This window comes from Trichosurus vulpecula, chromosome 3, assembly GCF_011100635.1.
Source record: "Trichosurus vulpecula isolate mTriVul1 chromosome 3, mTriVul1.pri, whole genome shotgun sequence".
Taxonomy (NCBI): Eukaryota; Metazoa; Chordata; class Mammalia; order Diprotodontia; family Phalangeridae; genus Trichosurus; species Trichosurus vulpecula.
Window position 1 is genome coordinate 60,101,768 of NC_050575.1, and position 27,828 is coordinate 60,129,595.

The window sequence follows — 27,828 nt, forward strand, 5'->3', positions numbered from 1 at the left end:
AGTTTATGGAAAGGATAGAACTCTTCTAGCTTGGGGATAGGGTCAGAATCAGGAAAGAATTCAATATTTGAGCTGAATCTTGAAGGATTGGTAGAGTTAGATAGTATGTGGAGTGGAAAAAAGGCATTATTGGTCCTAGGATCGTTGATTTAGAGCTATAAGGGACCTTAGATACCACTGAGTCCAACTCTCTCACTTAACAGATTAGGAAACGGAGGAATAGAAAATCTAAGTGACTTGCCCAAGGTGATACAGCTAGTAAGTGTCTGAAGGAAGATTTGAACTCATGACTTCCTAAGTCCAAGTCTGGCACTCTATCCACTTATGCCTTAGTTGGAAGTAATGATATCAGCAAAGGTATAGAGGCAGAGAAGTGTGGGAACATCTTTAGAGGAGAGGGAATAGTACTGTCTGATTGCAGAATGGGGATAGTTCACAGGATTGTAGGATTAGAGAAGGGAGGGACTTTCAGGATCATCTAGCAGCCTGTTTTCCCCCATAAATAATTTGGGGTGGGGAAGTTTGGAACTGTGATTTTTATCAATATAGGGAGCTCCTTGGGTACAGACTCCTTCTGCCAAAGCAGATCAGTAACTCCTCTATAATATAGTCTTAGAGGGTTGCCTGGGGATGCAGAAAATTAAGTGACTTGCCCCTGGTCACATATCTAGTATGTGTCAGAGACAGGACTTGAACCCAAGTCTTTCTGACTTACAGGTCAGCCCTCTTTTTGTGAAGTCCTGCTGCTTCTCACCTTGACCATACATAGCTGGTCCTTAATTCATGTTTGTTGGATTGAATGGAGGTGAGCGAGAAATGAAAGGCAGCAAAGGAAAAATGATCATTTTGTCTCTTTGGTAAAAGCTCCTGCAAGGAGAGTCATTTTTCTCTGGTGGTAGGAAGCATTCTATTATTTATTCGAATGTTAATTTGTAGTCTGCAGAGAATCCCCTGCTGCTGCTGCTGCTGCTGCTGCTGCTGCTGCTGCTGCTGCTGCTGCTAAGATGTCAGTGGATTCATCAGGCTGAAACAAGTATTAATTAATAGATGATGGATGTAGTTATATTCAGGTACTTAGTCCATCGCTGCCTAATATCTGGGACCTTCCTCAGATGAAGAGAAGGCTGAGCTCCGGGGGCTACAGAATGGCAGTCATCTCTGCTGCATTAACTCTGTTTAAGGATTTCGGACCCCTTTGGTGTAGTGAGGACAGATGCTGGGGTAATTGTAATCATCGCCATTGGCTTAGATTCCTAGAGCACTTTCTATCTTAAAATGTGTTTTTCTTCACAACCATCCTGTGAGGTTGGGGGCTTACAGGGCAAGTATCATTAGCCCCATTTTGACACAAGAGAAGATCAAGGCTCAGAGAAAGGACACGGCTTGCTCAGAGTCATCTAGCTGCTAGATAGTAAAGGAGTGAGATGTGAAGCCTGACTTCTGAGGCCAGGGCTCTTCCTAATAAGCCACACTGTGGTTTGAAGATAGCTGTGGGAACTTTGGCAGTCACCAGGCTCAGGCTGATCAAACTCTTACCGCTGTGAGAGGGAGAAGGAAGTATCGCCCCCCCAAAAACAAAGATGAGAAGTGAACCTGGGGTTAGTTCAGTCTCAGATGAAGGGAGACTGGTTGAGCCAGGCTTGCAGGCTTGTCTGGTGCTCACGCTTTGTGATGGGATGGGAAGAATCCCAGACTAGGAGCTGGGAGAGCTGGGTTCTAGTGCTGCCTTTGCATACAAGTAGCTGTGTAATCTTGGCAAATGGTTTCCATTTTCTTGGCTCCAGTTTCCCCATCTATTAAATAGCAGTGGTGGAGCTCTAAGGCCATCCCTTCCAGCCCAGATGTTCATGAAGCCATGAACTGTCTTAGTGTTCATGCATGAGGCTCACTGAATATTCCATTGATGTCAGGCCACAGAGAAAATAATTCTGTGGCATTTGTTTAGTCTTGCTCCCCATGTAGAGTGGTCAGGTTGGGCCCTTTCCCAATTGCTCAGTGAAACTGCTATCCAGCTAAGGGGGCACAGAAGGGCCATGATGCTAGCACTTCTTACCAGATCTTTGCTCGACCTTACTTGCCATCACCTTTCCCTTTGACCTGAGCCATGGGGGAGGTGAGGTTTCTGGGTCCTTACTTCCTAGGGAGAACTCAGTGAAAGGCTTGTAGGCTCCACCAGATCCAGAGGACATGATGCAGCATTTAACAGAGGCCTTTCTCAGCCTCCAGAGGAGAAGGTCAGCAGAGGCTCCCAGGCCTGAATCTGTCTCCCGGCTGGCCTGGATCCCAGCATTTGTGTCTGTCTGTGGCCACAGGAATTGATTAAGTGTGGATGGAGCCCAGGGAGAAGGAGCGGATCTCTCCATGGCATTAACAAGCAAGAAGGGATGTGGGCTTATAGGCAGAGGAGGAAGTGCTGAGCTCCAAGTCTGACCCTAGGTGACCTCTTTGTGGTTCTGATTCTCTGTCAGGAAAGTTGAGATCGTTTTAGTGGGCTTTTTTAATGAGATTTGAGAGCCTGGGAAGAAACCTGCCGTGATGTGTGAGGAGCTATTATAAAAAGTGAACTTTAAACTGGCCCTTTGCACACAATTCTTTTAACGGTAACTAGAGTAACCTGTTTTTTCTCCCTGGGCTTTCTTGTCCTCATCCCCTGACTTGGCCTGATGCTGAGCCTTGCAAACAGTAGGAGCCGAACTAGATTAGAAGAATTGGGACATGGTTTCACATTTGAATTGCTTCATTTTCCATTTGTATTATAATCATCTGACTGCCCAGGATGAGCAGAGCACAGTGCTTTGAACGTAGTAGGTTTTCAATCAATGCTAGTTTTATTTCTTGTCGAATTAAGATGTCCTAGGCAAGAACCTGCTGAGATTTGAGACCATAAGCCCTACTGGGACTGGTAGTCAGTATTAACTAGCAGGGAGTTGTTCATAGAATCATAGCTCCAAGACCGAAAGGGGACAGACTCCTCATTTTACAGATGAGGTAACTGAAGCTCAGAGGTTGTGACTTCCCCAAGGTCACACAGGTAGCAAAGACTGGATTTGAACCCAGGTCCTGTGACTCCAAGTCCAGTGTTGACTACAATTCCAAAGCACAGCTACCGTGTAGAGGGCCAAAGCTGATGGTTGCAGTGCTTGAAAAGGCATTTGGCGAGGGCCATACCTTTCACCAAAATGGTTTTGAGGAGTGGGTGACAGAAAGAACAGCTAGCAAAGCATGGTCAGCAAGCCAGGATAGGGGCGGAGAGCCAAATAGAAAAATAGGTCCTGTTCTGAGTTGAGGGACAATAGCCAGAGCTCTTCAAGGAAGGCATGTTGGGTTAACAGAGTGCCTTGTCAAGTCTTACCTTTTATCAGGTGCCTCAAAATCTCTTTAGGGGGGTAATGCCTCCTGAGGGGTGTTAGAGTCTTTGGCTTCCTTACCTGAGGAGTTGGGGGTGGGGAGGGGCAGAGCAGGGTAGTAGAGAGGACTAGATGGGGTAGTGTGGTGGAAAGAACTAGGAGACCTGGAGTCAAATGACCAATTTGAGGCCCAGCTTGATTCCTGCTGAGTCTATGGCATTCTATGATTCTGTGAGTCTTGACTCTGAGTCAAAAAAAGGGGGTGTGTATCTAGAAAGAACACAGGCTCTCCAGCCCCAGAAATGAATGTTCTCCCACCCCTACCTCATTTGCCTATATGTATATATCCTAGGCCCTTGATTTTAATTCAAGAAACGTTAAGTGGCCTCCCCATCTAGTGTCCCCTATTTCTTTAAATCTATGATCCTAATAACATTAAATATATATAAAACATTTTAACATTTATATAATATATCCAACATTTATGTAATATATATTATATACTATATTACACATAATAACATAATATATTCATATATAATAATATATAACAGCTATATAATATATATAACACTTTAAAGTTTGGAAAATGCTTTACATTTATTAGCGTATTTGAGCCTTTCTGCAGGCTCAAATATAAGGTAACAGCTGTGGTTTTTCGGGTGCTCACATGTTATTAAACATTAAAAAAATTTTAAATTATTTTTATTAAACATTTTTTGAATGAGAAAATTGAGGCTCAGAGAGGTTAAATGGCTTGTCCAAGATCGTATAGCTAGTATGTGTCAGAGGTAGAATTTGAACCCAGGTTTCTTTTGATTCATTTTCCCCTATATCACAGCCTTCCTATAGTGTCTAGTGTGTGCATGGTCTTGGGAGGACAGAGAAAGATGTGACAGACACTGCCCTCAAAGAGCTTACTATCTAATATCTGATTTGTCTCCTGGTGAGCCACAGCCTTGAGTAGTTTTGTGTCTCTCCCTGATTCCTCTGTGAGGGGGGGGGATCTGATGTGATGTAAGTTCTGATAAAGGGAAAAATGATGTTTTATTTGGGTCACTTCTGTTAGCTGCCCCACCCCAACCCCACCCTCCAATGTTCCAATATTTATTGAAATTGGTATCTATAATGTTCAGACCTCTAGAAGAACTCATTTGAGCATCCTCTTCTGGGTTGGAGGAAGACTGCTTGGGAAGAGCTCTTTCCTGGTCTAAACCATTTGGGCAGCAGCATTGTTTGCTTGGGTGGGTGCTCACAGGCAGCACAGGGATCTGGTGGAGAGCCTGCTGTTACTGACTGTCATTAGGAGGCAGCTGGAAGATGCACCAAAGGAAATTAGGGAGGGGCCGTTTGGCTGCAATTAGGATTCGCAATAGCAGTATTTAGGAAGTATCTCATTCCTAGGGCTGCTCAAGCTCTCCTTGAATGTGTTTCCAGTAAGAAAGCATAGTTTGGTATGCTTCCATTTTTTCCCCCAAAGGTGCTACCATTGATAATGACCATATAGAGGCAGTGTGGATAGCAGATAGCATGCTGGACTTGGGCCAGGAAGACCTGAGTTGAGACCGTTCTTCTGACACTAGCACCTAACATCCTGTATCCTCAGTATTGTCATCTGTAAAATTGGTTAATATTTATAGTAGGGTCGTCACAAGGCTCAAATGAGATAATACATACACGATAGTAGTTATTAGGTGCACTCAGTTCAGATTATCCAGATTCCATTCCATCCCCCATTAGCTTGTCTCAAGGTATTCTCTCTTAGGAAAGAAAAAAAATAGAATCTTTCCAGTGAAACAATGGGGGAATCCTGAGGGGACAGGAAATCATGTCATATGAAGATCATTTGAACAAACTGAGGATGTTTAGCCTGGAAACAAAAAGACTCATGAAAGAGAGATTTCACTTGTTCTGCTGGGCCCCAGTGGGCAGATCTAGGAGTAAAGGATGGCAGCTGCAAAGATATGTATTTTTGGCTTGAAGTGATGAAAGCTTCCTTATAATTTGTTCTGTCCCAAAGTGTAGTGTGATGCCTTGGAAAGTAGTAGGCTCCCTGTCACTAGAGGTCTTCCATGAAAGGCTTAGCTACCAGTTGGCAGGTATGTTTTAGAGGAGATTTCCTGTGCTATTACAAGTTAGACTGGAAGCCCTCTGAGGTCCTTTCCACTTTATAAACCTGTGAATTTGGGTTTGGAATCTGACATCAAGGAGATTTGAACTCCATCTTTTGGAGACCATTTAGAACAAGATCAGTGGAAACAAATAGGTCTGTTTGAGAGGGATGGCCACACAAAAGGCTACAATGACTTGTATGGGCTGGGGGGCGCCTTGCTCTGACAGGACTTAAAGTCCAGCGGGGTGAAAAAGATACAAACATGCAAAAAAGTTAAATAATGATAGAGGAGATATATAATAGTCCAGTACAAACCAGTAGAGAAGTTTTTTGGGGGGGCCTGAGAGAACTCAGGCTGTATGTGATTAATTGCAAACTGAGTGGTACAGACAGTAAGTAAGTGTTCCAGGAGCTTAGGGGAGGAGAGTTGCTGCTTTAGGAATTTTCCCAAAATTAACTCTATTGGCAGCATCTGACAGTGTTTGAAGGCCATAATGAAGTTGTCAAATAACCTCAGATTGTTAGAACTTGAGGGGACCTCAAAAGCTAGAGTTAAAAGGGATCTTAAAGACCTAGTCTGACATCTCTCATTTTTTAAAGAATAATTTCATGGGTTTTTAAGTTCTGAACTTAAAAACACCCAAAACAACCATTTCCATATGGACAGAAGAATACAAAAACAGGATTGTATATGGAACTATGACTTGCCATTTCTTACTACTCCCTTAAAAGAAAGAACATATATAATAGGCTGAACACATTACTTTCAAAATTGCCCTGCTTGTCTGTGCCTCCTTCTGAACTTCCTGATTTTCTCTTCTGTCCGCCTAAAAATGTTTCAATGGCCCTCTTTCTTTGCCATCACTATTGTTAACCCTTTTCCTCTTCTTCCCTATTATATATAGAGGAAGAAAAAACAAACCCTTTTTTGTAAAAAATAACTATGGTTAAGCAAAACAAATCCACACAGTAGACATGTCGAAAATACCTATCTTTCTGCACACTGAGTCCATCATATCTCTTAGAAAGTGCATAGCATGCTGCATCATAGGCCCTCTGGAGACTTGGTTGGTCACTGCTTGGATCTAAGGCCTTAAGTCTTTGAAAATTTTTTATTTTACTACATTTTCATTTTTTTATAGTGTTGTTGTCTTTGCCAAAATAGTCCTCTGGGTTCTGTTTACTTCACTGTGTATCAAGCCATACTTTGAAGGATTCTTTGAAATAGTCTTTTTCATAATTTCTTAGACAGTAATAATATTCAATTCCATTTATACCAAAATTTGTTTAGCTATTCCCTAATAGATGGGTACCCCTTTAGTTTCCTCTCTTCTCCTCTTCATTTCTCCTTCCAGATAAGGAATTTTGTTTTGCTTGTGACTATTCCTCCTCTGGCATTATCATTTCTCTTATCCCTACCTGTGTTCTTGTTGAGTTTTATGTATGTGTACATCAAATGAGTTTTATGTATTTGCATATCAAATATCAATTTCTTTGTGTGTGTTTTCAGTCCTTCTTTGTCCTGGTCAGATAAGAATGAGGTTCATTTGATGCCTGCTCTCTCTACTCTTTCCTTCATGCTTGTATAGTTTTCCCACAGTCTAATCATGAGAAATAGCAAGTTCCACCCCCTTCTTCATTCTTTCTACATTAGTTTATTCCTTTTACACTCATTTCTCTTTCCTCTCTTCAAACTGTCATAACCCAACAAATCCACCCCCAAGGTACTTTTCTTATTTAACTTCCTTAATATCCTTTGAAGACAGTTAGAATCTGAAGGGACACTTGTATCTCTCCTCCCACGTAGGATGCTAATACTACATCATCATACAATTCCTTCCCAGTTGCTCATATGGATTTACCTTGCTAGGTTTCTCATGATTCTTGTTTGCTTTTCAAAGTTCCTAATCACCTTTGGTCTTTTTATCAGTAATGCTTGAAAGTTCTCTATTCCATTAAAGGTCCTCCTCCCCACTGCCCCTTACTAGAGAATTATACTCAGTTTTGTAGGGTTTTATTCTTGGTAGTAATATTTTGTGTGTGTATGTATACATTTATTACTTGTGTGACCTTGAGAAAATTACTTAGCCTTTTAGGACTTCAGTTTCTTTATTTGTAAAATGTAGAGACTGCACTAGACGACCTCTGTGGCCCCTTCCAGCTCTAAATCTACGATACTATGACTGGGAAGATTGTGGTGCTATTGACAGAAACAGAAAAATCAGGAAAAGGAGCAAGATTTGAGAGGAGAGTTCAGTTGTGTTTGAGGTGCCTGTGGGGTGACATCCATTTTGAATTAATACTATTTTTAGGTCCAAAGGGGTGGATGAAAAGAAAAGGTGACCAGTCTCTCCCATCTATATTTTCCTACCACTTGGCAGTAAATGCTCTTTCAAATGAGTGATTTTGTGGTGAATCCAAAGTAGGAAAGTAAAAAGATAGTCCAAGCATAAAACTTACATCCTTCAATGAGATTTATTGAAAGATATTCTCTGCAGTCAACCAAGGCCCTTATAACTGACTTGACCAAAGCCTAGGGCTGGTGCAAATATTTAATTCTCTGTCTTGAAGTGAGTCTCCACAAAATGTCTCAGTTGACCATCTTGAATGTCATATTCCCTAGTTGGAAAGTACAACAAACTTACTATCTAAGATTTTCCTTCTTTATATATTAAAAGTTCCATCTCTGATGTGTGTCAGTGATGTTTTACATTTTCCTTGCTTCCCAGGGGTTCCCAGTGATTGGTGGGTAAGCAAGACGTGACTTCTATTCCCAGATCTATGCTTTGGAATTTATGAGAATTATAATTGGTTGAAGGGGTGATGAGGGGAGAAAAGGAAAGCAGAGAATTTCACTCTATAGTAGACAGTAAATCCATTAGGATAGTTCTTATAGAGATAAAGACCTAGTCTTATGGTCTTGGCTATAATTTGTGAAACATTAATGTGTATATTTCTCAAGTCCTAGGGGCCATTATAATGCTTAGGAAAGGTTACCTCAATCAGTCAATTGACAGGCATTTATTAAGTGCCTATTATGTGCCAGGCATTGTGGTAGGCACTGGGATACAAAGACATAAAAAGTCCCTGCCTTCAGTGAGCTTATATTCTATTAGAGGACACAGCATGTACACATGCAGAATGAATAAAAGGTAAATTATTTGATGGGGGAGGGGAATCAGAAAAGCACTCACGTAAAACTATTGTTTAACATGATTTTTAAAAGAAACTAAAGATTTGCAGAGCCAGAGGTGAGGAGACGATGCATTCCAGGCCTGAGAGACAGCCAGGACAAAGACTCAGACGTGGGAGAAGGAGTGTTGTGTATAAGGAATAGTAAAAAGACCAATATAGAAGGACCACAAAGTGCATGAGGGGGAACAATATATAATGTCTGGAGAGGTAGGTTGAAGCTAAATTGTTAAGGGCTTTAAATGCCAAACAAAGGAATTTATAATTATCCTCAGAGGTGGTAGGGAGCTACTGGAGTTTATTGAGTAGAGTAGTGAAATGGTCAGATCTTTGCTTTAGGTAAATCACTTTGGAAGCTTTGTTTTGGATGGATTGGAGAGGGAAGAGAAAGATAAGTCAGTGAACCAGTAGGAGGCTATTAAAATAGTTCAGGAGAGAAGTAATGGGTGATGATACAAAAGTAGAATGGATAAGGCTTGGCAACTAATGGGATACTGAGGGATTCATTGGGGTATTATTATCCCTCATTGGAGGGTTAATGAGAGAAAATGAAGACCCAAAGATTTTGACTCCAAGGTTGTGCACCAGGGTGATTGGATGTATGGCAAAAAACAATGGTGTGGTCAAAAGTTTGTTCATGGCCTGGATTTCTGACTTAACTCTTGACTATTCTGAGCCAGTCTTCAGATTCTAAAATATGCAGTAGGTACAGGAAACAGGTTAACATTCACTCAGGGCTTTTGATTTTGTAGTTCCTATTTTGGGGCATATTGTAATGACAAACTAGGCCCAGGGTAGTTGCTAGGGGCTAGAATGCAACCTTGCAACAGAAATCCAACCGGAAGCTAGAAATTTGAGTCTGGAGTTTAGGATGGAGGTCAGAATTGGATATTATAGATTTTAGAATCATGGACAGGGAGGTGATAGATGAAGCTATTGGAGTGAATTAAATTGACAGGGGACTAGGCAGGGAAGAGTGCTCAGCATAGAGCTATCTGGGAAGACTACACTAATAGCATGCTGGGAGGCAATTGAGATGGGGAAGCATAAGTCAGAAGAGTTTTCTTTTTCCACATTTTCATTCCACTTCCTTAGGTCGATTCCATCATTAAAATAACCAATTCAGCCCATGTTAATGATCACAACAGAGATGATGAATTCAAGGCAATTTAGGGAATTAATCAATGAGAGAAAGAGACACACAGCAGTATAGAATAAGACCGATGGGACTTATTCAGGACCACTCAGGCATTTCTGTTTGTCCTAGCTCTGACCTTTACTTAAATCTGATAGTGGAAGTTGGAGGGAGATAGAATGGGTCTAGGACCTTGAATACATTTCTACTGGTTAGATCATAGGACCTTAGATTTAAAGCTAGAAGAAACCTTAAAGGTCATCTAGCTTCCAACCTCTTCATTTTATAGTGATCTCCCTGTGGTTATGTTGGTAATATCAGAGGCGCGATTTGACCCTGGGTTATCTGACTCCAAAAAGAGTTGTTTTTTTTTCACCTGCCTCCACTAGACCTTCTGAATCAGTTTCAAGAAAAAGTGAAAACTCACTCTGTTCATGCTTCAGGCCATACCTACCCAGGTCATGATTGTATCTTGATAAATCCGAAAGGCCCTTCCTTGACTTGCCTATTTCCTGGAGAAAAACGAGGAACCAGGCTTCCTTTCTCGTGTGTCCCCATGCTTCCTAGAAAGCCAATGATTCATATGATTAACAGGAACTCAAGCCACTACAGCATGCCTACCAGCTGTTTGTTGCTACAAACTCTGTCACCCACAAGCCTGTAAAAAATATGAAAAATAATGTCACTGTGTGAATGTAAAGAAGGATAGCTTGGTTCTTCAGTCTCTAGGATCTCCTTGTGGTTCTTCTAAAAGTCAATTCTGTTTGTGAGTATTGCCTAGTTGGAAGGATCTGGGGGAAAAGTTTGGTTTTCACCCAAACTCCGTTGGCCTGATTGAAGACTGTGTATATATTGTAGGTGCATAATAAATGTTTGTGGAATGGATGATTGAGCAATTGGTTCTTGGTCTGTGCCTTTTGGGTAGAGTGGTTTCTTTCATGGGTTTCCCTCTTATGACTAATAATAATAATAATAATTCATATATATGTCATGTTTTATAGTTTATAAGACACTTCATATAAATTATCTCATGACTAACAAGCCAGTGAGGGAGGTAGTAGAGGAAATTTTGCATTAATGAGAGAAATAACTTGTGTGGAAACCCCCTTAACCAATGCAAATTGGCAACTCTTCCAATAATGTATGATCTTAGAAACTGCCTGGGATACTGAGAGCTTAAGTGCTTTGCTCATAGTCACACAGCTAATATCTACTAGAAGCTTCCTGACTCCAAGGCTGGACTGCTACCCTGACACCATACATATAGTAGATTTTTTTTTATTTTAAATTTTAGTATTTTATTTTCCCCAATGACATCAAAAAACGATTTTCAACATTTGTTTTTAAAATTTTGAGCTCCAAATTCTCTTTCCCTCCCCACCCCCTCGTTGAGAAGGCAAGCAGTTTGATATAGGTTATACATGTGTAGTCATGCAAAGCATATTTCCACATTAGTCAACACATAGAAGAGCCTTAATAAATATTTGTGGAATAAATGAATGAATGAACAGTTGGTTCTTGGACTGTGGCTTTTGGGTAGAATGACTTCATGTGGGGAATCTTCCTTCCTGGATGATAATAAAAATAAAAATAATTCAAATTTGTATAATCCTTTACATTTTATAAAGCACTTTCAAAAAATTATTTAATTTTGACTCTTACACAATCCTGTTGGGTAGGTGGTACAGGTATTATTCTCCCCTATTTCATAAAGGAAGACAATGAGGGGCTCATAAAGGTTAGAAGACACAGGACATAATTGGCAGAACTGAGATTCAAACCCAGTTCTTCTAACTCCAAGTCCGAGATTCCTACAGCTGCATCACAGCTGCCTGGGGGGCTCAATAATAGTCTATTGCTATCATAGAATGGAGAATGGTGTGGTGGCAGAGCCACTCTGTTGGAAGTAAACATTGCTTCTAGGACTCGAATACTGTCCTGGGGATGGGCAGAGCTGACCGCAGTCAGTGTCCTATAAATGAGTGTTTCTGGTCCAGTCTTCAACGATTCATTGATGCCTGGCTTATCAAGCTGTGGGAGCTGAGCACCCCCTGGAGCAGTTTGGGGATGACAGATAGCTAAGGTCATCCTCCCTTTTCCATTGTACTGTGCCTTAGGCCATGGTCTTTGAATCCAGGTTCTCATGTCCCACTCACATCCCTGCCCAAGCCTTGGCTAATTGAGTTGAAGTCAGAGTCCCTGGGAGCTTGTGTGTTATCATTGCCCTTCCTTGTCAGACTGGAGAACCGATGCTTTATTTGGTTCTAATAAAGAATTCACCTTGCTTACTCTTTGCCTTCTAACTGCTCTCTCGAGAGGATTAAAGTGTGTTTAAGCATATTGTAACTGTTGACTCTGAATGGCTCCTGCATGGAGAGGAATTTGAAATGTTCTGTTTCTACCCCATTTCTTTAGGCTGGCATGATCCGCACAGACAAGGACGAATTCTTCATTGAGCCTCTTGAGAAGGGGATGTCGGAGGAGAATGATGGCAGAATGCATGTGGTCTATCGCAGGCCTCCATCTCCAAAGCTCTTTCTCAATGACAGCAGGGAGACCATGTATTCCGGTAAGGCTGAGAGCACTCATGACTGGTGGAGGAAAAGGCCTTGTTGGTTGTTGAGTTGCTCAAGAATTCTTCTTTGTCCTTGGTTATCCATATGTACTCCTCGGCCCTTCCAATCCTAAGAGGCAAGCAGATTACTATGTTGTCTGGAACTGAATTGTACTGCAGCTACCAAAATGCATGGCCACATCTGGGAGGGATTTTGTACTGGGCCCAGGGTACATGAGGCTGCCTGACTAAATCAGAACTATGGATTATAGACATATTTTTTTAATCAGCTAATTGGCCTTTAGGTAATCAAGTTTTAAAATTGGTTTAATTTAACCAATTTTTATTTTGAGAATAGAAATTGCAGGCATTTTTGTTTGTGAAGACAGAAATTCTCTACTTGAAGGCAATGTCTCTGATTTGTATTGAGAGAGAGAGAGAGAGAGAGAGAGAGAGAGAGAGAGATGGACAGATGGACAGACGGACAGACAGACAGAGACAGAGAGAGAAGAAATGAGGGAAGGAGAAGTGGGGAGAGCAAGGTTGCTAAAATTTGACAAATTTCTCAAAATCCTAGATTGGCCTTGTCAATATAGACCATGGTAAAATCTTGTTTTTTCTTCATTTTGATCTACCTTCTTTCTTTGGAAAGGGCATCAGAGGGAGGTTGGGTTTCTCTTGGAAAAATACTCCCATCTTGTATGTTTTTAAGATACTGCTACTTCTACTATTTTTACCTGTTAAGTTTTTGAGTCTTGAGGCATGCATGGCCCAGGCTTCAGGTAGTGTGAAAATCCTGTCACCAGAAAGATATTGGCCACTTTTGTGATCATATACCATATAGTAGAGGTGGCTTGGGGAGGGGGCGGGCATTCCCCTTTGCTTTAGTACCACAGGTTTGCCAGTAAGTAGCAGCATAGAGATTTGATGACTAGACTTCAGAAGTTTGTGCCTTTGTATCCATTTTCCCTTCATCTTTGTGGCTTGTTTGGGATGGGAAGTCAAGAGCTCCTGGGGATAAGAGTGGAAGAATGTTGAAAGCATGGGATACAGTGACTAACTTTCATTCCATGAAATTTCTTAGCCAAGGAAAATCTTCCAATGACCTCAGTGTCTTTCTTAGCTTCATAGTTTAGAGAAGCCTAGTCTCCTAGTACATGGAATACAATGAAGTTGCAGTTGAAATGGGTACTTTTAAAATGTACCATTCAGACAAAAAAGTTGCTCAAAAATTTTCAGGAATATTCTCTTGACTATCAAATAAAGTCCAAAGTACTTAGCTTGGCATTTTGAGGTCCTTTGTGATCTGGTTCCACCTATTTTTCCAGCCTATACATATGAAACTATTCTTTTATTTTTTCCAATTTTTTAATGTTTTTATTTAAAGTTTTGAGTTCCATATTCTATCCCTCCTCCTCCCCACCCCCTACTCCCTGCCCTGAGATGGTAAGCAATCAGATATAGGTTGTTATACATGTGTGATTATATAAAACATTTTCATATTAGTCATTTTGTACAAGAAGACTCAAATAAAAGAAAAGAATGAAAGATTTAGGAAAGTGAAAAATAGCATGCTTCAGTCTGCATTCAGTCAATAACAATTATTTCTCTGGAGGTGGATAGTATGCTTCATTGTTAGTCCTTTGGGCTTGTCTTGGCTCATTGTATTCACAATTCTTCATTCAGCAATATTGCTGTTACTGTGTACAATGTTTTCCTGGTTCTGTTCACTTCACTATGCATCAGTTTATGTAAGTCTTTCCAGTTTTTTTCTAAAATCATCCTGCTTGTCATTTCTTATAGCACAATAATATTCTATTATAATTATATATAACAGCTTGTTTAGCCCTTCCCCAATCAATGCGCATCCTTTGATTTCCAGTTCTTAGCCACAACAAAAAAAAGCTGCTATAAATATTTTTGTACAAGCAGGTTCTTTTCCATTTTTTGGATGTATTTGGGATATAGACCTACCAGTGGTATTGCTGGATCAAAGGGTATGCACAGTTGTATAGCCCTTTGGGCATAGTTCCAAATTGCTCTCCAGAAAGGTTGGATCAGTTCACAACTCCACCAAAGGTGCATTAGTGTTCCAGTTTACCAAATCCCCTCAAACATCCAACATTTTCCTTTTTTGTCACATAAGCCACTCTGATAGGTTTGAGGGAGTACGTCAGAGTCATTTAAATTTGCATTTCCCTAATCAGTAGTTTTTTAGAGCATTTTTTCATATGCCTATAGATAGCTTCGATTTTTCATCTGAAAACTGCCTGTTCATATCCTTTGACCATTTACCAATTGGGGAATGACTTGTATTTTTATAAATTTGACTCAGTTCTCTATGTATTTGAGAAATGAGACTTTTATTAGAGCTACTCGTTAAAAATTTCCCCCCAGTTTTCTGCTTTCCTTATAATTTTGGTTGCATTAGTTTTGTGTAAAAATTTAAATTTTATATTATCAAAATGATCTATTTTACATTTTGTCATACTCTATCTTCTTTGGTCCTAAATTCTTCCCTCATCCATAAATCTGACAGTTTAAACTATTTCATGCTTTCTTAATTTGCATATGGCATCACTCTTCATGTGTAAATCATGTACTCATTTTGACCTTATCTTGGTAGATGGTGTGAGATGTTGGTCTATACCTAGTTTCTGCTATACTGTTTTCCAGTTTTCGCAGTAGTTTTTTGTCAGATAATGAGTTTTTGTTCCAAAAGCTTAGATCTTTGGGTTTATGATATAGTAGGTTACTATGATCGTTTACTATAATGTAATTTGTATCTAATCTATTCCACTGATCCACCACTCTATTTCTTATCCAGTACCAGATTGTTTTGATAATTACTGCTTTATAATACAGTTTGAGATCTGGTATGGCTAGACCACCTTCTTTCACATTTTTTTTCATTGATTCTGATATCCTTAAGCTTTTGTTCTTCCAGATGAATTTTTTCTAGCTGTATAAAATAATTTTTTGGTAGTTTGCTTGGTATGGCACTGAATAAATAGATTAACTTAGAGAGAATTGTCATTTTTAGTATATTGGCTTGGCCTACCTATGAGCAATTAATATTTTTCCAATTATTTAAATTTGACTTTATTTGTAGGAGAAATGTTTTTTAGTTGTATTCATACAGCTCCTGGTTTTTTCTTGGCAGGTAGACTCCCAAGTATTTTATGTTGTCTACAGCTATTTTAAATGGAATTTCTCTTTCTATCTCTTGCTGCTAAACTTTGTTGGTAATATATAGAAATACCAATGATTTGTGTGGGTTTATTTTGTATCCTGAAACTTTGCTAAAGTTGTTAATAATTTCAAGTACTTTTTACTTGATTCTCTAGGATTTTCTAAGTATAACATCACATAATTTGCAAAGAGTGATAATTTGGCTTCTACATTGCCTATTCTAATTCCTTTAATTTCTTTTTCTTCTCTTATTGCTGTAGCTAACATTTCTAGTAATAGAGGTGATAATGGGCATCCTTGCTTCACCCCTGATTGTATTGGGAAAGATTCTAGTTTATCCCCATAATAATGCTTGCTGATGCTTTTAGATAAATATTATTCGACATTTTAAGATAAGCTCCATTTATTCCTATGCTCTCTATTGTTAATAGGAATGGGCACTGTATTTTGTCAGAGGCTTTGAAACTGCTCTTTTTTCCCATTGTTTTCTTTTAATTTTATTTAATTTATTTAATATATTTAGTTCTCAGCATTGATTTTCACAAGAGTTTGAATTACAAATTTTCTCCCCATTTCTACCCTCCTGCCCACTCCAAGATGGTGTATATTCTGGTTGCCCCGTTCCCCAGTCAGCCCTCCCTTCTGTCACCCCACTTCCCCTCCCATCCCCCTTTCCCTTCTTCTCTTGTAGGGCAAGATAAATTTCTACACCCCATTGCCTGTATATTTTATTTCCTAGTTGCATGCAAAAACTTTTTTTTTTGTTTTTGATCATCTGTTTTTAAAACTTTGAGTTCCAAATTCTCTCCCCTCTTCCCTCCCCACCCACCCTCCCCAAGAAGGCAAGCAATTCAACATAGGCCACATGTGTTTCATTATGTAAAACTCTTCCACAATACTCATGTTGTGAAAGATTAACTATGTTTTTCTCCTTCCTAACCTATCCCCCTTTATTGAATTTTCTCCCTTGACCCTGTCCCTTTTTGAAAGTGCTTGTTTTTGATTACCTCCTCCCCCATCTGTCCCTCCCTTTTTATCTTCTTCTTCCTTCTTTCCTGTGGGGTAAGATACCCAGTTGTGTGTGTATTGTATTCTCTCCTCAGGTCAAATCCGATGAGAGTAAGATTTACTCATTCTTATTCACCTGCTCCCTCTTCCCTTCCTACAGAACCCCTTTTTCTTGCCATTTTTATGTGAGATAATTTACCCCATTCTATCTCTCCCTTTCTCCCTCTCTCAATATATTCCTTTCTAATCCCTTATCCCTTAATTTGATTTTATTTTTTTAGATATCATCCCTTCATATTCAACTCACCCTGTGCCCTCTGTCTATGTATATACACACCTACATATATACATACATTGACACACATATATGTGTATATATATATATATGTATACATACACACACATATATGCATATTCCTTTCAGCTTCTATGATACTGAGGTCTCATGAAAAATACACATCATCTTTCCATGTAGGAATGTAAACAAAACAGTTCAACTTTAGTAAGTGCCTTATGATTTCTCTTTCTTGTTTACCTTTTCATGCTTCTCTTGATCTTGTGTTTGAAAGTAAAATTTTCTGTTCAGCTCTGGTCTTTTCACTGAGAAAGCTTGAAAGTCCTCTATTTTGTTGAAAGTCCATATTTTGCCTTGGAGCATGAGACTCAGTTTTGCTGGGTAGGTGATTCTTGGTTTTAATCCTAGCTCTATTGACCTCCGGAATATCGTATTCCATGCCCTTCGGTCCCTTAATGTGGAAGCTGCTAGATCATGTATTATCCTGATTGTTTTTCCACAATGCTCAAATTGTTTCTTTCTTGCTGCTTGCAGTATTTTCTCCTTGACCTGGGAGCTCTGGAATTTGGCAACAATATTCCTAGGAGTTTTCTTTTTGGGATCTTTGTGAGGAGGCAATCTGTGGATTCTTTCAATTTCTATTTTGCCCTCTGGTTCTAGAATATCAGGGCAGTTCTCCTTGATAATTTCTTGAAAGATGATGTCTAGGCTCTTTTTTTGATCATGGCTTTCAGGAAGTCCAATAATTTTTAAATTATCTCTCCTGGATCTATTTTCCAGGTCAGTGGTTTTTCCAATGAGATATTTCACACTGTCTTCCACTTTTTCATTCCTTTGGTTCTGTTTGATAATATCTTGATTTCTCCTAAAGTCACTGGCTTCCACTTGCTCCAACTTAATTTTTAAGGTAGTATTTTCTTCAGTGGTCTTTTGGACCTCCTTTTCCATTTGGCTAATTCTGCCTTTCAAGGCATTCTTCTCCTCATTGGCTTTTTGGAGCTCTTTTGCCATTTGAGTTAGTCTATTTTTAAGGCGTTGTTTTCTTCAGTATTTTTTCAGTATTTTTTTGGTCTCCTTTAGCAATTCATTGACTTGTTTTTCATGGTTTTCTCACATCCTTCTCATTCCTCATCCCAATTTTTCCTCTACTTCTCTAACTTGCTTTTCCAAATCCTTTTTGAGCTCTTCCATGGCCTGAGACCAGTTCATGTTTTTCTTGGAGGTTTTTGATGTAGCTCTTTGACTTTGTTGACTTCTTCTGTCTGTATGTTTTGGTCTTCTTTGTCACCAAAGAAAGATTCCAAAGTCCGAGACTGAATCTGAGTGCATTTTTGCTGCCTGGCCATGTTCCCAGTCAACTTACTTGACCCTTGAGTTTTTCAGCAGGGTATGACTGCTTGTAGAGTAAAGAGTACTTTGTTCCAAGCTTAAGGGCATGCACCGTTGATTTCAGAGCTATTTCTGTACAGCCAGCTCTGCCACACCAGCACTCCTCCTTCCTCAAGAACTGCCAACCTGGACCTGTCGCAAATCTTAAGCAGGCTCTGCACTCCTGCTCTGATCCACCACTTAAATCCTCTCACCAGGTGGGCCTGGGGCCAGAAGAAACTGCAGCTGTAGTTCTGTAGCTGCACCTCCCCCTGCTGCCCCTGGGGTGGTGGCCGAACTGCGAACTCTTTTCACTCTGTCTCCTGCAGCTATTCCCACTAACCTTCTCTGTTGTCTTTGGTGTTTGTAGGTTGAGAAGTCTGGTAACTGCCACAGCTCACTGATTCAGGGTGCTAGGACCTGTTCCTCCTGGCTCCTGGCCTAGTTGGTCCTGTCAAAGCCCGGGCTGGGCTCCGTTCCCTTCCGCTCCATGGGTGATAGCCCTCATCCAGTGACCATCCAGGCTGTCCTGGGCTGGATCCCTGCTTCCCTCTGCTATTTTGTGGGTTCTGCAGTTCTAGAATTTTTTCAGAGCCTTTTTTATAGGTTTTTGGAGGGACCTGGCGGGGAGGTCACACAAGTCCCTGATTTCCAGCCATCATCTTGGCTCTGCCCCCCGAAACTGCTCTTTTAAAAGGAAAAATGCCAGACTTTACAGTTATTATTAAATTTTATCTTGTTTTGTACCCTCTTTCCAGCCTTTTGAAGTCTTTTTGAATTCTAATGCTGCAAGATATTCCTCCTATTTTGTGTCATATCTTCCATGTTTTTATCCCAGTCATTAATAACATTGAATAAGGCTCTCTCATCCTCATCCATGCTTCAGCTATCTTCCTCATGTAAATGATTTCCCAATAGCTCTGACCTCTTCCCAGAGGTCCAGTCTTACATTTTAAGCTGCTTACAGGACATTGCTACCCACTAATGACTCAACTTCAACATTCTGTAGGAAAAACTAACATCATGTCACCCCAAAACTTGCCCCCCTCCACTTCCTCCTTTTCACTCCCTAAATTAATAGTACTACTAATCTTCTCAGTCACCTAACCTCAGAGTCATCCCTGACTTTTACTTATCTCTCACCCCTACCACTCCTATTAGTCCTCATGTCCTACCAAACTCTACCTCCTCAGTGTTTCTCAAATCTGTTCCTTCCTTTCCATTCCAGTTGCTACTCTCTCCATATTGTGCTCCGTGTCTTCAGTCCCTTCTTCCTCAAATCCATCCTCAGCCAGGTACCAGAATAATTTATGTAATGCACAACTCTTTTACCATCTCTGACTTAAAAATCTTCAGTGGCTCTCTGTTACTTGCTGCACATAAAGTCTACCCAGTTGAAAGCTTGACATCCGAGTACCTTAACAATCCAGCTCTAACCTACTTTTCCAGAGTTATCTCCCACCACTCTCCTATGATCTAGTCACATCAATTAATTTACCATTTTCTGAATATGTCCCCTTATCTTCCTACCTCTTTATGCTTGCTTATGTCCTTCCCAGTTCCTGGAATGCCTTTTCCTGCCTCTCTGCCACTTAAACTTCTACCTGTCTTTCAAGCTTACATGTCACTTTTTTGGGAGGCAATTGGGGTTAAGTGACTTGCCCAGGGTCACACAGCTAGTAAATGTCTGAGGTTAGTTTTGAAGTCAGGTTCTCCTGACTCTAGGGCTGGTGCTCTATCCACTGTGCCACCCAGCTGCCCCAGATGTCACTTTCTTAATGAAGTCTGCATGGGCCCCTAGCAAGAAATGTTTTCTGCCTCCTATAAACCACCCCCCAGCCCTTTTTAGTACCTGTCTTGTACTTTAACATTCTTTTTTACATCATAGTCCTATGTAAGTATTATAGTTGATAAGATCCTCGAGAGCAAAAACTGTCTATTCATTTTTCTTTCTCCCTTAGAACCTAATACTATGCTGTACGTACGCAATACATGTTTGTTGAATTAAAATTACATAGCAAAAGAGCGAACCCTCTCAAATATCACTAAGCATTAGGAAAGCATTACCCATGCCCTCCATCTGGTCAAGTCACACTGTACTAGTCACAATAGTGACAGTTGGAAGTGCCCTTAGAGATTATCTAGTCTTACTTGTTCATTATACAGATGAGAAAACAGCCACAAAGTAAACTCCAGAGGCTTCCTAATACTTCTTGGATCAAGTATAAATTCTTATTTTTTGGCATTTAAAGCCTTTCATAACCTGGCCCCAATCTAACTTTCCAACTTATTAAAATATTCCCCTTTATACACTTTGTACAGTCCAGTTAAATTGTCATTTTAATTGTTCCACATAAAAATACTTCATTTCCCACCTCAGTACCTTTGTCTAGCATGCACTCATTCCTCACCTCCCCCCCCTTAGAACCTCTAGGTTCCTCAGACTCAGCTCAGGTGCCACTTTCTTTATGAAGCCTTTCCAGATATTTCTGGTTGTTACTGTCCACTCCAATCACCTGGCTTTGCGTGTATAGTCCTGGGCTGAACCATTTACTGCAACTGAGCGTGTTTCTTTGTAGAGACCTGTTATAATCATCTCTTAGCTACCACACAGAGTCCAAACTCTTCAGCCTAGCATTCTGAGTCCTCTAAAAATTTCTCTCCAACTTACATTTCAGCCTGTTTTCCTTTACTTTCCTATGCATATGTCTAGCCTGATTATTTATTGGTCTTTTCTATGTCCTGATCCTCCTATATCAGATCCTCAGACCTTTTCTGGCATCTGACTTCTAGTTTTAAGATGGACATAGGTAATCAGAAGCACATTCAGAGGAGGACAATGAGGATAGTGAGGAGACTTTAGGTCGTGCAATAATATAAGTATCTCTTGAAGGAATTGGGATGCTGAAGAAGAGAAGACCTGGGGGTTGGAGGTGATGGGAATGACACAATTACCATCTTCAAATGCAGGTACTGTTGTCATGAGAAAATCAGTTAGACTTGTTTCACTTGGCCCAAGGGGGAAGTGGTGGAATCAGAGGGTTGAAGATGTACAGTGGCAGAATTCAGCTTGATATAAAAGCTTCCTAAAAATAAGAGTGGTGACAAAGAGGATTGAGCTGCTCCTACAAGTCACCAGAAGTCTTCAAGCAAAAGATGGATGACCACTTGTGTGGAATGTTGTAGAGGGAATTCCCATTCTTGTATGGGTTTGCCCATGAGGTCTCTCTCCTCTTAAAGAACCGTCATTCTCAGAATTTTTCACATGGGGCACATTGGGTCTAAACCACTGAAAACTGACCTAGAGAAGTTCTAATGGTTTTGAAATAAAGTTCAGCAGAATTTTATTTGAAATAAATTTCAGCCCCACTATTCTGTCAGACAGAATTGAGAGGTAAGCGTCACTCCAGGGTCTTCTGGTCAGTCTCAAAACCTTACTTTCAGAATGGCTCTTCTTACTCTGGCCTCTTCTCTGATCCTTGTCAAGCCTGCTTGCCAGAGGCCCAGTGAGTGCCCTGAGGAGCAGAGGGGTCAGTGTGGGGGCCTACAGTGGAGTTGGAATGAGAGGCATCAGAGTGGTGACCTGGTCATTGCTAACAGGCAGGACTGATTGCTAAATAAATGGTTTAGACAGTAGGTACTAGTGAGGTCAAGAGTCAGGAGTCTCTGCTCACAGCACTAACATGCTCTGTGACTTTAGGCAAGTCACTTCCCCATCCTGGGTCTCAGTTTCTTCATCTGTAAAAGGAAAGGATGGGACAAGATGATTTCTAAAGACCCTTGCACCTGGGCCTGCAATTCCTTGATTCCTTTAGTTTCTGCCGAGGATATGAACAAGCCCCTCTGTGCAAGGCATTGACCTGCTACTGCTGTTCCTGAGACTGGCCTAGAAATCAGGGTCATGATGAACTCCCCAGGAGAAGGCTGTGGAACTAGAGTTATTTATTCCCCAGGGGACTGGGTCCCGGGGCCTTTGGCATACATGCCAATCATCTTTGGAGGGGGATATTGCATGTTTGTCATCAATTTGTAGAACTGATGTCATTGGCTGTAACTTTATTTCCTTTTGGGCATCACAGCCAGGCCCAGAGTGACATCAGGACTGGAGTGGGAAGTCTGAGCAGGCCCCCAGAAGTACCTGGAAGCTGTGTCAGCATAGTAGCATGTCCAGGGGCCCACAGGTCCACAAATTTAGAAAATAGGACACATCTCATAATCTCAGTTAAAGTGGTGCCTGGTCTGTGGCTTCACAGTTCAAACAGGTAGGTTTTCTACAAGTGTGGTTAGCACATTCTCAGATGATAGGGCTTGTTAGCATACAAAGGATCTTCTTAGTAATATTGGTAAGTGCCCTGTGATTCTCCTGGTTTCTTTAAAAAGGGCCCGAGAGAAAACTTTAGTAAAACCTGTAAAGACTTACATGAACTGATGCTGAGGAAAGTGAGTAACAGAACCAGGAGGACATTGTACACGTTAACAGCAACATTGTACGATGACCAACTTTGATAGACTTAGCTCTTCTTAGCGATGCAAGGATCTAAGTAAATTCTAAAAGACTCATGGTGGAAAATGCTGTCCTCATCCTGAGAAAGAACTATGGAGTCTGAATGCAGATCGAAGCAGACTATTTTATCTCTTTTTTCCCTTTGTTTGCTTCTTTTTTCTCCTGGTTTTTCCCTTTGGTTCTAATTCTTCTTTACAACATGACTATTGTGGAAATATGTTTAATATGATTGTACATGTATGGCCTATATAAGATTGCACACTGTCTTGGGAAAGGAGGATGGGAAGAAAAGGGAGAAAATTTAGATTTCAAAATCTTATAGAAGAGAGTGTTGAAAACTAAAAGTAAATAATTTTTTTAAAAGGGCCTGAGAGTCAGTATGTGCTACCAATCAGTCTAAATTTTTAGAGTTAAAGAGACCTGGGCTGAAATCCCACTTTGACCTTGGCCTTGTGGCCATGGGAAAACCCAGTGCCTTTATAAGCCTCAGTTTTCCCATCTATAAAATGGGAAGAGTAATAACTCTCCTACCTACCTCACAGGGTTATGGTGAGAGAAGTACTTTGTTAGCCTTAAAATGCTATAGAGACAGCTGGGTGGTGCAGTGGATAGAGCATTGGGCCAGAAGTCAGGAAGACCTGAATTCAAATCCAGTCTTAGACACTTCTGAGCTCTGCGATCCTGGCCAAGCCAATTAACCTTCCTCTGTCTCAGTTTCTTCAACTGTAAAATGGGATTGAATAGTATCAACCTCCTTGGATTGTTGAGAGGATCAGAAGAGATAATATTTGCAAAGCACTTTTTAAACCTTGATGTGCTATAGTAGCTGTTACTGTTAGCATCATTTTTATGAAATTACTAAAATCCCTGGCAGCATGAGACTTCAACGTAATAGAAGCATACTTGGCCAAAGCTATGGAATAATTTCTCCCCAAGGGTTGAGAGGGGGCATATTAGGCTAACCCGAGAAATGGGAACATCATTCTGGCTGTATGGGAAAAACAAAAAAAACCCCAAGACCCAAACCACTCAATTTTTATTGTAAACATTGAGGGATTACCGCACATTCTTCTCATAGTTAAGCTCCTTTAAGAAAAAGAAAGCACTTAGGGAGACAAATGTGGGAAGAACCAGAGGGATAGATTAATACACATGACAGTTCTAGTGTTTCTTCATGGCTTTAACCTAACCAGTGAGTAAGTGAGTGGAAAGAGTCAGTCAACAGCAGCCTCCAGGCCAGGTCCCATGGGGAAATGGAATCATGAAAAAGTGGAGCCTCTATGAGGGTGGGCTGCATTCCCAAGGGGAGGCACTTCCTACAGGAGAATGATCTTCTTGCTCCTCACCAGCAGTTCTCATTGTGTATGGTAGTCAGGAATGAGAAAGCAAGGAAGGAAGGAAGGTAAAATTCCAGTCCTGATCTGGCTGTAGGATACTTGACTCACATTCATTCATTAATTCAATTAAATACATACTAGGTACAAAGCACTGTGGTAAATGTGGGGGTGTGGTGGAGGCAGTTTTGGTAAGACATGGTACTTGGCCTTAGGGAGTTTACAGTTTAAAACACAAACATAATTATATATAAAGTATACATGATAAATGTTCATCTGGTTGAATATAAATTCCTTGAGGGCAAAGACTGTTTCATTTTTGTCGTTGTATATATACCTTGTATCTAGTACAGTGCCTGCTGGCAGCCACGGGGAGCACTGGATAGAGTACCTGGCCTGGAGTAAGGAAGATTATCTTCCTGAGTTCAAATCCGGCCTCAGACACTTACTTACTAGTTGTGTGATCCCAAACAAGTCACTTAACCCCATCTGCCTCAGTTTCTGAATCTGTAAAATGATCTGGAGAAGGAAATGGTGAACCACTCCAGCATTTTTGCCAAGAAAACCCCAGATGGGGTCACAAAAAGTCAGACATGACTGAAACTACTGAACAACATAATAAATTCTTGCAAAATTGATTTTTAGAGAGGTTCACAATACTATGTGAGATTTGAGGGGGAAAGCCACTATCAATAGGAGGAGGTGAAGGAGTGAAAGGGCACAATAAAAGTAAGGTAGGAATATAATAGGCAAAGAGAGGGGGAGGAGGTAGTTTTTTGTTTATTTTTTGAGCCCTGGCCTTCCTATCTCTCTTCCAGGACGAAGGTGCATAGGTCTGATCTCACTGCTGATCAGTATAGAAAACTTTATCCTGTTTCATTTCTCCAACCTGGGCTGGTTCATTCCTCTTTAGGCAGCCTGATGGTCCTCCATTCCTGGGGGTTCCTTCCTGGACTTCGTTGGGACACTCAATTGGCTTTAGCCCTCCTGAATCTCAGAACTCCTTACCTCAAGTAATCTGCTAGCCTTAGCTTCCTTCAGTAGCAAGGATCATAGGTGTGTACCACTACTGTGGGCCAGTGGGGAGGGCTTTCTAGGCCTGGAGAATGGTATGAGAAATAGCATAGTGACAAGAAAGGCAGGGTATGTTCAGAGGCCAGTAGTCTGGTTTGGCTGAAGCACAGAGTGTGTGAAGGGGAGTTATATAAGGTTGTAAAAGTGGGTTGGCAAAAGACTGTGGAAGAATTTGAATACCTGGCAAAAGCATTTGGACTTAATTCACTGGGTGATAGGGAGTGAGCTGGTGCTGCTCTTATCTTATGGAGGCACCTGGTGGTGCCGCAGTGGAGAGAATTTTGGAGTCAGGAAGACCAGAGTTCAAATCCAACCTAAATGTACTCACTAGTTGTGTGACCTTCAGCAAGTTACTTAATCTCTGTCTGCCCTAGTTACCTCCATTGTAGAATGGAGATAATGGGGGGAGGGAGAAAGAGAGAGAGAGACAGAGAGAGACAGAGAGACATAGAGACATAGAGAGACAGAGACAGAGAGAGAGACAGAGAGACAGACAGAGACATAGAGACAGAGACACAGAGAGAGACATAGACAGAGACACAGACACACAGAGAGGGACAGAGAGAGACAGAGAGAGACAGAGACACACACAGATACCCACACAGATTAGAGAGAGTAATGATTCTGTAGAAACTGAGTATGATTACTTTGTGACGGATTTGTCTCTGAGTATGGATCTCCAAACACTTTGAAAGGCATAGGGTTTCGATTGCTGACAGCTTTATGAAGTTCTGTGAATGTAGATCCCTGGAGGTTTGAGTCCATTCCTTGGGTGAATCTAAGTTTGTGGGAGTGTGGGGCAAGTGATAATTGAGGCTGTACATGCAGCTGGTGGGTTTTGAATGTGCGCTGGTCCTGGTGCTGATTCTAGCACTTGGGGATGGTAATGACAAGTCTAGACAGATGCTGTATCAGAAGGGCACAGCTCTGAGCTCCTAATAGTCTCTGAAGGAGATTAGAAAGCTCCAAAGTAATAATGCAAATAGGCCCAGTGCTCAGGATGTAAGTTTGAGAGCAGGGAGAGTAAAAGTGGGTCTTTGTAACTTAACTCCTAACCAGACTGTCTGGTGCTGCCTCAACCCTGGTGTGAGGCTGCCCTGATAGACCAGGTCCACTGCCCTGTAGTCAGTCAATATCCCTCGACTGACTGGCATACTTACATTGTAGAATAGTTTCCAGAAAAGCCATGCACATTTGTCCTCTTCCAAAAACAAAAATGCTTTTTTTGCCCCTGGTGATTTATGTGAAGGCAGAGGGTCAGGACAGCATAGGAAAAGAGGGCTTGGAGTTAGAAGGCCTGGGCTCCAGTTCTGACTCTGATGCTTGCTACTTGTATCACCTCATTTATAAAAATCTGCTAAAAAGTGCTCAAAAGCCAAATTCAATCCCCAGTAGATAAATCAAGGTCAAAAGATATGAGATAATTATAAAATGGGAAGCAAAGAATAAACAATCACTTAAACAGCATTCAGCATCACTAATAATCACAGAAATGCAAATTGAAATAATTTTGGTGTACAACCAATCAACAAGCTGCTGAGTGGTGGGCATACAGAAGCAAAAATGAAACAGCCTTTGTCCTCAATGGGCTTACATTCTGTTGAGGAAAAACCAATGTATACTCATGTAGGCGAATTGTTGTTCAGTCGTTTCAGTTGTGTCTGACCCTTTGTGACCTTGTTTGGGGTTTTCTTGGCAAAGATACTAGAGGGGTTTGAATTTCCTTCTCCAATGGATCCATTTTATTAGGCAATCAGAGGTTAAGTGACTTGCCTAGGGTTACACAGCTAGGAAGTGTCTGAAGCTGGATTTGAACTTAGGTCTTCTGGACTCCAGGTCCAGTGCTCTATCCACTGAACCACCAGTTGTCCCATAGGTAAATAGAGTGCAAACACAGACATGCAGAGATAAATAGAAGAGAAATAGAATATATGTATATGTGTATATATACGTACACACATATATGTCATAAATAAAGGCAGTTTGGGGGGCAGGGAAGATTCCAGCCACTAGAGATGGGCATCAGAAGTGTGCTTGAGCAGACTTTGAAGGAATTCAGGAAGAGGAAAAGTGTATGTTATTCATAGGGTTAGGTAGTCCAGGGGCATGGGGAGGAGACAGAATGTCCTGTATGAGGAGTAGCAAGTTTGCCTGTTTAAGTTTGCCTGGATTGTACTGTGTGTGAAGGGTGGTAATGTTTAGTAAGTCTAGAAAGGCAGGCTGGACCTAGAATTCAAAGGACTTTAAATGCCAAACAAAAGAGTTGGCATTTGATCCTAGAGGGAGTAGGGAGCCAGCTGAGCTTTTTGAGAAGGTCAGTGACATGGTCAAACTTGGGAATTTTACCCCAAACCCTTCAAAAGTGTCAAAAAAAGCAATTTAAAATGAGCCTTTTGAACATTATTTGATTATACACAGCAAAATTTAAGAAAAAATCATACATTTTAAAAATAATCCCATTATTGGAACTACACTTTGAGAGTATTCTCAAAAAGGGAGTGAGGTGGCCAAAAGTTATATCTAAACTCTCCTCATGTGTGAAATGAGGGAGCATAGCTAGATGAGCTAGCTCTAAGGTTCATCCCTTCCAGCTCTAAATCTGTGGTCCTATTGCCCCATGATCCTAGGACCCTGGACAAGTCACTTAATTTCTTTGAGCCTCAATTGTGATATTTGCATAGTGGAAATAATACTACCAGCTCATATAAAACA

At 40.8% G+C, this 27,828-nt stretch overlaps 1 protein-coding gene across 1 annotated transcript in view; it reads left to right on the top strand.

Moving 5' to 3' along the window:
- ADAMTS2 (ADAM metallopeptidase with thrombospondin type 1 motif 2) overlaps positions 1–27,828 on the top strand; it is a 472,420-nt gene that overhangs the window by 135,712 nt on the left and 308,880 nt on the right. The window contains exon 3 of the mRNA XM_036749669.1: positions 12,203–12,356. Coding sequence (XP_036605564.1) covers positions 12,203–12,356 — 154 coding nt within the window. The remainder of the gene's footprint in view (positions 1–12,202; positions 12,357–27,828) is intronic.